The sequence below is a fragment of the Capra hircus genome, chromosome 5 (assembly GCF_001704415.2).
Source record: "Capra hircus breed San Clemente chromosome 5, ASM170441v1, whole genome shotgun sequence".
NCBI classification, from domain to species: Eukaryota; Metazoa; Chordata; class Mammalia; order Artiodactyla; family Bovidae; genus Capra; species Capra hircus.
In genome coordinates, this window is record NC_030812.1 from 46,801,216 (window position 1) to 46,813,145 (window position 11,930).

Genomic DNA, 11,930 nt, shown 5'->3' on the forward strand with positions numbered 1-11,930 from the left:
GCCCCAGGGGCGGGTGTTCCTTAAAGGAGTACTTCTAGGTCTTCTAAGACTTCTTTAAAAACTGAACTGTAGTTCACTTATCATGTTTCAAGTGTACAGCCAGGTGATTCAGTTATATGTATATATATATTCTCTTTCGGATTCTTTTCCATTATAGGCTACTATAAAATACTGAATATAATTTCTGTGCTATAAAATAGGTCCTTGTTGTTGAGCTATTTTATATATAGTAGTATGTATCTGTTAATCCCAAACTCCTAATTTATCGCCTCTTCTTACAGTGACTTCCCCTTTGGTGACCACAAGTTTGTTTTCTGTGTCTGTGAGTCTTATCTGTTTCATAAATAAGTTCATTTCTTTCAGTTTTTCTGGATTCCACATTAAGTGCTATCACATGGCATTTGTTTTTTTCTGACTTACTTAATATGATCATCTCTAGGTCCATCCATATTGCTACAAATGGCATTATTTCATTCATTTTAACGGCTGAGTGATATTCCATTGTATATACGTGCCACTTCTTTATCCATTCATCTTTCAACAGACATTGAGATTGCTCCCATGTCTTGGCCATTGTAGTGCTCCTGTGAACTCGGGGGTGCGTGTATCTTTTCGAATTATAGCTTTGTCCAGATACATGCCCAGGAGTAGGATTGCAGGATCATATGGTAATTCTGTCTTTAGTTTTCTGAGGAAACTCCCTAGTGTTTTCCAGCTTTTGTTATTTGCAGACTTTCTGATCATGGCCATTCTGACTGGTGTGAGGCGATACCTCATTGTAGCTTCAATTTGCATTTCTTAAAAATAAGCAATATCGAACTTCTTTTCATGTGCCTGTAGGCCATCTGTATATTGTCTTTGGAGAGATGTCTGTTTAGGTTTTCTGCCTGGTTTTTGATTGGGGTGTTTCTTTTTGATATTGCGCTCTATAAGCTGTTTATATATTTTGGAAATTAATCTCTTGTTGGTTGCATTGTTTGCGAATATTTTCTCCTGTAGGTTTTCTTCTCATTTTGTTTATGGTTTCCTTTGCTGTGCAAAAGCTTTGAGGTTTAATTATGTTCTATTTGTTTATTTTTGCTTTTGTTTCTACTCTAAGAGACATATCAAAAAAAAATATTGCTGTGATTTATATATCAAAGCATGTTCTGCCTGTTTTCCTTGAGGAGTTTTATAGTATCCAGTCTTACATTTAGGCCTTTAATTAATTTTGTTTTTGTATATGGTGTTAGAAAACGTTCTAATTTCATTCTTTTCCCAGCACAAACTTATTGAAGAGATGGTCTTTTCTCCATTGTTCTGGCCTCCTTTGTCATAGATTACCATAAGCGCATGGGTTTATCTTGGGGCATTCTATCCCATTCCATTGATATATCTGTCTGTTTTTGTGCCAGTACTAAACTGTTTTGATAGTATAGTCTGAAGCCAGGGAGCATGATTCTTCCAATTCCATTCTTCTTTCCCAAGCTTGTTTTTTTAATTATTTATTTTAATTGGAGGCTAATTACTTTACAATATTGTAGTGATTTTTGCCATACATCGACATGAATCAGCCATGGGCGCACATGTGTTCCCCATCCTGAAACCCCCTCTCACCTCCCTCCCCATCCCATCTCCAAGGGTCATCCCTGTGCACCACCCCTGAGCACCCTGTCTCATGCATCAAACCTGGACTGGTGATCCGCTTCACATATGATAATATACACGTTTCAACACTACCCTCTCAAATCATCCCACCCTTGCCTTCTCCTACAGAGTCCAAAAGACTGTTCTTTACATCTGTGTCTCTTTTGCTGTCTTGCATATAAGGGTCATCATTACCATCTTTCTAAATTCCATATATATCCTTTAGTATACTGTACTGGTGTTTTTCTGACTTACTTCACTCTGTATAATAGGCTCGTTTCATCCACCTCATTAAAACTGATTCAAATGCATTCTTTTTAATGGCTGGGTAATATTCCATTATGTATATGTACCACAGCTTTCTTATCCATTCATCTGCCAATGGGCATCTAGGTTGCTTCCCTGTCCTGGCTATTGTAAACAGTGCTGTGATGAACATTGGGGTACACGTGTCTCTTTCAATTCTAGTTTCCTCAGTGTGTATGCCCAGCAGTGGGATTGCTGGGTTGTATGGCAGTTCTATTTCCAGTTTTTTAAGGAATCTCCACTCTGTTCTCCATAGTGGCTGTACTAGTTTGCATTCCCACCAACAGTGTAAGAGGGTTCCCTTTTCTCCACACCCTCTCCAGCATTTATTGCTTGTAGACTTTTGGATAGCAGCCATTCTGACAGGCATGAGATGGTACCTCACTGTGGTTTTGATTTGCATTTCTCTGATAATGAGTGATGTTGACCATCTTTTCATGTGTTTGTTAGCCATCTGTATGTCTTCTTTGGAAAAATGTCTGTTTAGTTCTTTGACCCATATTTTGATTGGGTCATTTATTTTTCTGGAATTGAGCTACATGAGCTGCTTGTATATTTTTGAGATTCTTTGTCAGTTGCTTCATTTGCTATTATTTTCTCCCATTCTGAAGGCTGTCTTTTCACCTTGATTATAGTTTCCTTCGTTGTGCAAAAGCTTTTAATTAGGTCCCATTTGTTTATGTTTGCTTTTATTTCCATTACTCTGGGAGGTGGGTCATAGAGGATCCTGCTGTGATTTATGTTAGTGTTTTGCCTGTGTTTTCCTCCCAAGCTTGTTTTAACTATTTTTGGTCTTTTGTGTTTCCATACAAATTTAAATTGTTTTCTTCTGGTTCTGTGAAAAGTGCCATTGGTAATTCGATAGGAATCGTATTAAATTGGCAGATTGCCTTGGGTACTGTGGTCATTTTCACAGTATTGATTCCTCCAAGCCAAGAACATGGCCCACTTTCCATCTATTTGTGTCCTCCTCAGTTTCTCTGAGCAGTGTCTTGTAGTTTTCAGAGTACAGGTTTTTTGCCTCCATGGGTAAGTTTATTCCTAGGTATTTTATTCCTTTTTGATGTGATGGTAAATGGGATTGTTTCCTTAATATCTCTTTCTGTATAGTTGTTAGTATACAGAAATAAAACAGATTTCTGTATGTTAATTTTGAATCCTGCAATTTTATCAAAGTCATTGATGAGCTCTAGTACTTTTCTAATGTCACTTTTAGGATTTTTCTATGTATAATATCATGTTACATGCAGACAGTGAGTTTGGGATTCCCTCTGTTTTTCTTCTCTGATTGCTAGGACTTCCAGAACTATGCTGAATAAAAGTGGCAAGAGTAGGCATTCTTGTTTTGTTCCTGTTCTTAGAGGGAATGCTGTTAGCTTTTCACCATTGAATATGATGTTAGCCATGGGTTTGTCATATATTGCTTTTATTATGTTGAGGTAGAGTCCATCTATGCCCATTTTCTGAAGACTTTTAAAATCATAAATGGATGTTGATTTTTATTTCTAAGTTTTTTTTCTTTGAATGTTGAATTTTTATCAAAAGTGTTTTCTGCACCTGCTGAGATAATCATATGCTTTTTATCCTGTTAATGTAATATGTCACACTGACTGATTTGTGGATACTGAAAAATCCTTCAAGTCCCACTTGATCATGGTGTATGATCCTTTTAGTGTATTGAGTTTGCCAATATTTTGTTGACAAGTTTTTGCATCTCTGTTCACCAGTGAAATCTGCCTGTATTTTTCTTTTTTGTGTGATATCTTTGCCTGGTTTTGGTATCAGGGTGATGGTGGCCTCACAGAATGTGTTGGGAATTGTTTCTTCCTCTGTAATTTTTTGGAATAGTTTCAGAAGTATAGGTGTTAACTGTTCTTTAAATGTCTGTTCTTAATTCCTTCTGGTGGATTTTTCACTCTAGTTATTGTATACTTCATCTGCTGGGTGGTTCTCTGTATTCTCTAATTGTTTATTTAAAACTTCTAACTTCTCACTCTGCATCTATTCTGCTCCCAAGTTCTTTGATCATCTTTAAGATCATTACTCTGAACTCTTTCTCAGATCATCTTTCTCCACTTCATTTAGTTCTTCTCCTGGAATTTTATTCCTTGATCTAGAACACAATCTTCTGCCACCTCATTTTGTCTCATTTTATGTCTATTGTAGATTAGTTATATTTCTCAACCTTGGACAAGTGGCCCTCTGTAGGAGACGTCCTATGTGTCCTGGCTGTGTACTCCCCTTTCATCACTGAAGCTAAATGCTCTAGGGGTTCCCCTAAGAGGGCTGCAAGGGTCCTTCTTTGTGGGCTGATTATGCAGGCAGTCTAGTAGGCTTGGTTGGTTGACATGCCCTGCTCTATACAGATACTGCTAGTACTGTTTAGTCGGGCCAGGTTACCAGTTGGTTGGTTGTGCAACCCTGGGAGGCCTTGGAGGTGGTGCTGGCTCACTGGTGGGCAGACACAGGATCCCAAAGACTCGGGCTGTTGCCCACCTACTGACAGGTGAAGTCAGATACTGGGGTTAGTGCTGGACTACTAGCAGGCAGAGCTGGTTCCTAGAGTCTGGCTGGAGGGCCCAGGGGTCTCAGAGCTCATTTCAGATCAGTGATTTAGGGGGTCAGAGGGAGGGTGGGGAGTTTCCCAATACAGTTGGGTATGAAGTTCGTGGTATCCAGAAGGGTGCATTTGCCTGTTGGTGGGCAGGGCCAGGGCTCAGCTGGCACCAGGGTAGGGTCCAGCTTGCATTGTGGGATCATAGTTTTCAGGCTTCTAGTGTCTGTCCCCTGGTGGGTAAGGCTGATCTGGAGGCTTGTGCAGGCTTCCTGAAGAGAAAGGCATAAGCCTGTCCACTGGTGAGTGGACCTGGGTCTTGGCTGTCCAGTGGGAAGGGCCCTGTCTTGGGGTGAGTCCAGAGGTGGCTGTGGGGCTTAAGAAGTTAGGCAGCTTGCCTGCTAATGGGCAGGGCTGTGTCCCTGCCCAGGTCATTGTTTGCCCCGAAGCATCCCAGTCTGGGGACTTCCCAGGTGGCACTAGTGGTAAAGAATCCACCTGCCAATGCAAGACACAGGAGACATGGGTTCAATCCCTGGATCGGGAAGATCTGGAGGAGGAAACGGCAACCCACTTCAGAGTTCTTGCCTGGAAAACTCCATGGAGAGAGGAACCTGGCTGCTACAGTCCATCAGGTTGCAAAGAACTGGCCATGACTGAGTGACCAAGCATGCACGTGTCCCAGCCCTGGAGCCCATAGCCTGTGGGTGAGGCCAGGTCTTGGTGCTAATGACTCAGTACGGCAGCCACCAGGAGTGTTCACATGGCTGAATATTCCCCAGTGTGTCTGCCATCCATGTCTATGTACCCAGAGTGAGCCAAGCTCCTGCCTCTCCAGGAAACCTTCCAAGACCAGCAGGCAGGTCTGGCTTAGCCTTCTGTCAAACGGATGCTTTGGTCCTGGGTCTTGGTATGCATGAGATTTTGTGGGCACCCTTGGTGTGCATGAGATTTTTGTATGCATGAGAGTGAAGTCTATGTTCCCCTCAATCCAGTGGGGCTCCTGCAGTTAAGCCCCACTTGGTTTCAAAGCCAAATGCTCTGGGGCTTATCTTTCTCATGTTGAACCTTGGGCTAGGGAGCCAGACTATGGGGTTCAGAACACTCACTCCTGTAGAACCTCTGCAGTATAATTATTCTAGTTTGTGGGTTGCCCACCCAGGGGGGATGGGATTTGATTATATCACCAGTCCACCCTACCACCCCCCCCGCCCATCTCATTCTGGTTCCTTCTTTGCCTTTAGTTGTAGGTATTTCCTGGTAGGTTCTAGTCTTTTTCATCGATGGTTGTTCCCCAGATAGGTGTGATTTTGGTGTGCTCATGAGAGGAAGTGAGCTTGGGGTCTTTCTACTCTGCCATCTTGGCCTCTCTCCCTTTCACAATATTTTTTTCCTACAGTACTGAAGCACTGATATAGCAGAGAAAATATAGTGATGGGCTTCCTGGCTCTTGCTTAGAGGCAGAGAATATGCTGAGCACTGTACCCAGCACAGCACCAGGCATGATGAGCAGGAAGGAAAGGTCTTTGGCTTAGTCCTAATATCCAGCTGCAAAGGGCTAACTCTGGCTTCTCCCAACACCTGGGGTTGCTCCGGAACAGAGACATGAACATGCCCCTGGGAGATTCTCACCTGTATACACCTGATGATTGCAAGTTAAAAAAACCACAAACACCTCCTTTTCCAGTTCCGAGTGGGACTTTGGAAATTCCAAGGATGTTCTTGAAGAATAGAAAAATCTTCACGATTGGTGTGTGTGTGTGCTATGCTCAGTCATGGCTGCTTCTTTGCGACCCCATGGACTATAGCCCGCCAGGCTCCTCTGTCCATGTGGTTTTCCAGGCAATTGAGTGGGTTGCCATTTCCTCCTCTGGGGACCTTCCTGACCCAGGGATTGAACCCAAGTCTCCTGCATTGGCAGGTGGATTCTTTACCACTAGCCAAGACTGGGGGGAGCTGCCTAATCTGTTACAAATCTATTATGTTACTGAAATTAGTTTGAAAAGATGGTTCGTCAAGAAGTTTCACAGGCAAAAGTCCTCAACCTACCTAAATACCGCCCCCCTCCCCCACATTTTCTCACCTTCCAGGTGACCCTGTACAAGGGCTCTGACATGGAGGACTTCGGATTCAGTGTAGCAGATGGCTTGCTGGAGAAAGGAGTCTATGTCAAAAATATTCGCCCAGCTGGGCCAGGAGATCTTGGTGGCCTAAAGCCCTACGATAGGCTCTTACAGGTAAGACCTCAGATGAAATTTTATCTAACTCTTTAAAGTCCTATTTGACCAGTGCTCACACATCCTCCTTTGCCTCAAGACCAGATCAGAGGCCCTCCTAGAGAGGATAGACACTTTTTCCCTTAGTGGAATTTACCAGTTACCGAAACAGCATGTTTCCCTGAATACATTCCCCAGCAGATTCTAAACTTGAGAATAGGCATGTGTGCGTGCTGTTGCTTCATGTCAGTCTCTCTGCAACCCTGTGGACTACAGCCCACCAGGCTCCTCTGTCCATGGGGTCCTCCAGGCAAGAAAACTGGGGTGCACTGCCATGCTGGTACCTTATTCTCCCATTTCCCATTTTGCAGTGTTTGATAGCTCATCTCACACAGCATCTAAAATCCAAAAGCTGAACCATATTTACTTAATGGAGTAATATCATGATCAGGTTTGGTTTTACTGAGGAAAGGAAATTCCTAGATCTTACGTCCAGTTTTCAGGAAGAGCATTTTGCAGGAACAGGAGAAGGGTCGCCATCAGTCTTGAACATGTATTCAAATGGAATGAGTTTGTCCCTAAATAGCTGACTTTCAAAGCATGAGGCTGCTCTGATGGTTGGCTTTTAGACACGTGTTCACCAAAGCAAGTTTACACTGATTCATTAGACAGTTTTAAAACCAATTCTGATGATCTTTTTACCATGGCAATATAACAATTAGACTTGTTCTAAGAATATGGAACACTTTGATTTTTCATAGATACTCCATTATTTGTTGAGTAAATAATGATGGACAAATGATTTGACGTCTGTAAATTAGAGACATACCTACTTTTGTGGAAGCTGAGGCTATAGAAGCAGACTGGACTCAGAATTGTGAAGGGCATTGAATGCCAAGCTTTTAAGACTTTATTCTGGAGGTATATTAATTTCTTAAGCAGAATGACACATTTCATAATTCAGAAAGACAATACAATTATGTCACAGGTGGACTGCTGTAGGGTGAAGAAGGGGAGGATCACAGGAAAGGAGACCAGGGGGTAAGGGTAAGATGTTTGTACCAGATCTGAGCCTTTAATGCTTTCTGTGCATCCTGGTGGAGCAGTCTGTAAGGCAGCTTACAGTTGGCATTTGTTGCTTAAGAGAGATGTTAGAGCCAAAACTAAAGATTAGGAATACTGAACACATGGATTTGGATAAAGTTGCCTAGGGTGGATTTCTAGTAAGAAAGAGAACTAAAGATAGAACTCTAAGGAAAACAAAATTTAAAGGATAGGATGAAGTAAAGGCGGGAGAGGGCTGAAAGTGAGCAGTTAAAATGGTACAAAGGTCAGAGCAATATGGTGTCATCAGAGCCAAGGAAGGAGTTTTCAGGACGAGGAGGTGTCAAGAGTGGCTAAAGGGGATGAGCACTCAAAACACCATTCCTATGTTGAACAACTGGGATCATTTATACAATATAAGGCTTCCCTGGTTGCTCAGCGGTAAAGAATCTGCCTGCCAATGCAAGAGACACAGGTTCAATCCCTGGGTCGGGAAGATCCCCTGGAGAAGGAAATGGCAAGCCACCCCAGTATTCTTACCTGGGAAATCTCATAGACAGAGGAGCCTGGCAGGCTACAGTCCATGGGGTCACAAGAGAGTCGGACATGACTTAGCAACTAAACAACAACAATACAATATAATGGTCAGGTCCCAAACTGAGAAGATGGGAGAGAGAATGAAAAGTCAAGGACTGGGAGGAAGCAGCATGGAGATGGTTTTTAAACTTGCAGTGGGGGTGGGAAGAATAAGGAAACATGAAAGATGAGCACACGTACAAGCTCAGAAGGGGCTGGGATCATGAGAACTGCTGAGAGAGGTGGTTCAGTGTCATCAAGAGCACGAGTTGTGGGGGACTTCCCCAGCAGCCCACTGGTTAAGACTCTGCCTTGCAATGCAGGGAGCATGGGTTCAGTGCCCGGTCTGGGGGCTAAGCTCCCACATGCTGCAGGGTGCAGCCAAAAATGTTTAAAAAGAAAGAAAACAAAAAACAAAGCACAGCACAAACTTCGGAATCAGCCAGACTGCCTGAGGTCACATCTTTGCTGGACCACTCACCAACATCCTCTCTGGACCACTTACCAACTGCTGGTCTTAGGCACTTCTCCTAACCATTATGTGCCTCACTTTCCTCGTCCATAGATTGGGAATGACAGCACTTTGGAGCACCTGCCATGAGTAAGGCTATTTGCTCAGCTGGGGGATGTTACATGTGTCCCTGCTCCCTGCCATCAAGGGCCTTACAGTTTAGTAGCAGAGAATAAGTAAGCTTATGCCCCTCTTATAGTGTGCTCAGGGCTGGGATAGACTCTCTGTACAGAGTGCTCATTGAAGCACTTTCGAGACTCTTATCAACCTGTTATATCTGAAATGTTACTCTGGGTTTTGGGAATTATAACAATAATTCACCATGGTGCTTCTTGCCATTTCAGGTTAACCATGTCCGAACGAGAGACTTTGACTGCTGCCTTGTTGTACCCCTCATAGCGGAATCTGGTAATAAGCTGGACCTGGTGATTAGTAGAAACCCCCTGGCTTCACAGAAGTCCTTAGAACACACTCTACCAGGAGGAGAATGGAGCGAGCAGAACAGTGCTTTTTTCCAGCAGCCGAGCCACGGTGGTAATTTGGAGATACGAGAACCCACTAATACACTATAGCAACGCTTTTTATAAAGCGGGACAAAAGACGATATCTACATGGTGCTAAAAAAAAAAATCCCGTTAAGATTTCTGTGACAGCTGAAGCACAGATAATCACGTGGCATTAACTGCAAGCACAGGGGTCTTTTAAATCTCTCATGGCTCATGTTCCCTTCCCTTTTCAAGTTGAAGAGGCTTCTTTGTTGGTGATCACTATGGTATGTGCCAGGCAATCCCCTGCCAAACCCAATGGTAGAGAAAAAGAAAAACAGGCCACCCCTCTCTACAGTTAACATCAGAGGACATCTGTTCACAAGTCCATCTTCCTGTTCCTTTTTAAAAAGAGAAATGTCTGTTTGAAAATATTCTCTAATTTCCTTAATTCACTTTGAAATCAGTTTCTTACTACAGAGTTATTCATGTAAGAATTTAACTGACAAGGCTTTTCATAAAGCTGGCTCTGCTAGAACTAGTCTGGTGAGCTGCTGGGACTGCTGCTATGGGAGGGGTACAGGTATAAAATTATCTTACGACGTTTCAGCAACGGTGCACGTAGGAGACCATAATAGGTGGTGGTACATGTTTTGCCCAAGTATAGGAATGATTTTAACTAAGATGTATGCTATTCCCTATGCAACAAATCATCAAACAGGATATGTCTTGTGACCTGTTTTGGGGTTTTTTTTTTTTTAAGGACACATTTTTTAATAGCTGAAAACTCTCTGGTAATGAATTAGGGTGTTTAGTAACACTGAGAATTAGTTAAATTATCTTATTTTTAAAATTCAAGACTAAGAATTTAAGAGAGAATGAAGAGTCTATTAAAATGAGGTTTATCTTAAGGATAGGCAAATGAAACTCATACTGCTTGACATGTTTTGAAAACTGGTTATACTGAGGGGTGTACAGCACATGTACGTAAATGACTCTGGACTGTCTTTTGTTCTGAGCCATGCCACTGACTGAAATTGTAAATACATTTTCACAAAAGGCATTGCCAATTATTACCATCCCCCAAAGCAATAAACTGTGACAGTTGCTTTTAATGTCTGTCAGCAACTGTTTTCATTTGTTCAGATATTTTGAATAGTTACACTAATAACTGTTATTTGGTGAATATTAAAAAAAAATAGATCTGTATATTGATTGTAGAATCTCCATACTGAAAAATTATTTTCCAAACATTTTTTATTTTGGTCAATAATTAAAACAACTGCTTAAGTAAAGCATCTGAACACTGTGTCCCTTGTTTAAGGAAAAAGTTCACCTTTTGTTTCTGTGCAAAGAAATATATTATTTCAATCATATTTCAGAACCGCCAGGGCAAGAAAGTATAAAGCAGAATCATGTTAAGAAAAAGATCATGAGTCACTTAAATATGTATTTTTATTTGTAACAAACAAGTATTAAACTGTAAAGTATTTTTGTACAAATTTAATACTTTAATAGCATGGTATTTATCGTCTATGTATGGTTTTGGGGAATTCAAAATTGTTGCAAATATTTGTATGGGAATAAAAAAAACCCTCTACCAAATGGAATAAACAGTGATTTTAAAAAGCCAAAAAAAAAAATGACCTTCTTTTTTGGTGCTTTGGATATATTTTAGTGTTCTATACTGAGCCCTACACAACACTAATGATTGCATAATTTTCTAAAGGAGGAAGGTTTTGCCATAAACTTGAAAAGCATCATGGAAGAGAAGAACTATGGTTTTGATATTTGATCTGGGTTTGAATTCCAGCTCTGATACTCACTGGGAATATGAAACTTACTTTCTTGAGTCAGTCTTCCCTCCTGTGATACTGAGGGTCATATCTACATTCCAGTACTTTCATGAGGAGAAGTGGGACACATATGTAAAAATGCTGAAACAGCTGGCAAACAGGTAATACCTCTAAGACTAATGATACATTTATATTAGGTAACAAAGCTTGATCTTGAATCTAACTTAAGGATCATATCTACCCCCTGAGAACACTGAATGTACTCCATAAAATATATTTTCAAAAACTATTAGCAGGATTAAAATTTATATATTAAAAAAAAGAAAACTATACCTTATAGTCCCAACGTTTTCATTTTTGCAAGTTGCCTAGCAGACTTTGTAAATTCACAGGAACAAGGCAGGATGTCCATTCTTGCCACTTTTACTTAACAAGGTACCAGAGGCTCTAGCCAGGGCAGCATAACCAGGAAACGAAATAAAGGCAACTAAATTGGAAAGGAAGTAAAACAAACTCACTTGCAGATGAAAATCAACTGAATTTCTATATATATTAATGAACAAAAACAAATTAAGAAAATAATTATATTCTCAAAGGATCAAAGATAAAATACTTAGGAATAAATGTAATGAAAGTACAGAGTAGGTGTGGAAGATGGCAGAGTAGAAGACCCTGCACTCACCTTCTCTCACAAGCACCAAAGTTACAACTATCTGCAGAACAACCACTGACAGAAAAGACTAGAACCTACCAAAAGAGATCAGAAGGGACCGTAACAAGAAAGGAGGAGAGGCTCGGCAATATGATCAAATCACA

At 41.2% G+C, this 11,930-nt stretch overlaps 1 protein-coding gene across 2 annotated transcripts in view; it reads left to right on the forward strand.

Moving 5' to 3' along the window:
• Positions 1-10,919, forward strand: part of GRIP1 (glutamate receptor interacting protein 1) — a 316,084-nt gene extending 305,165 nt beyond the window's left edge. For both annotated transcript variants that reach the window (XM_005680211.3, XM_005680212.3), the window contains 2 exons: positions 6,577-6,723; positions 9,178-10,919. In XM_005680211.3, coding sequence (XP_005680268.1) covers positions 6,577-6,723; positions 9,178-9,405 — 375 coding nt within the window. In that variant the 3' untranslated portion in view covers positions 9,406-10,919. The remainder of the gene's footprint in view (positions 1-6,576; positions 6,724-9,177) is intronic.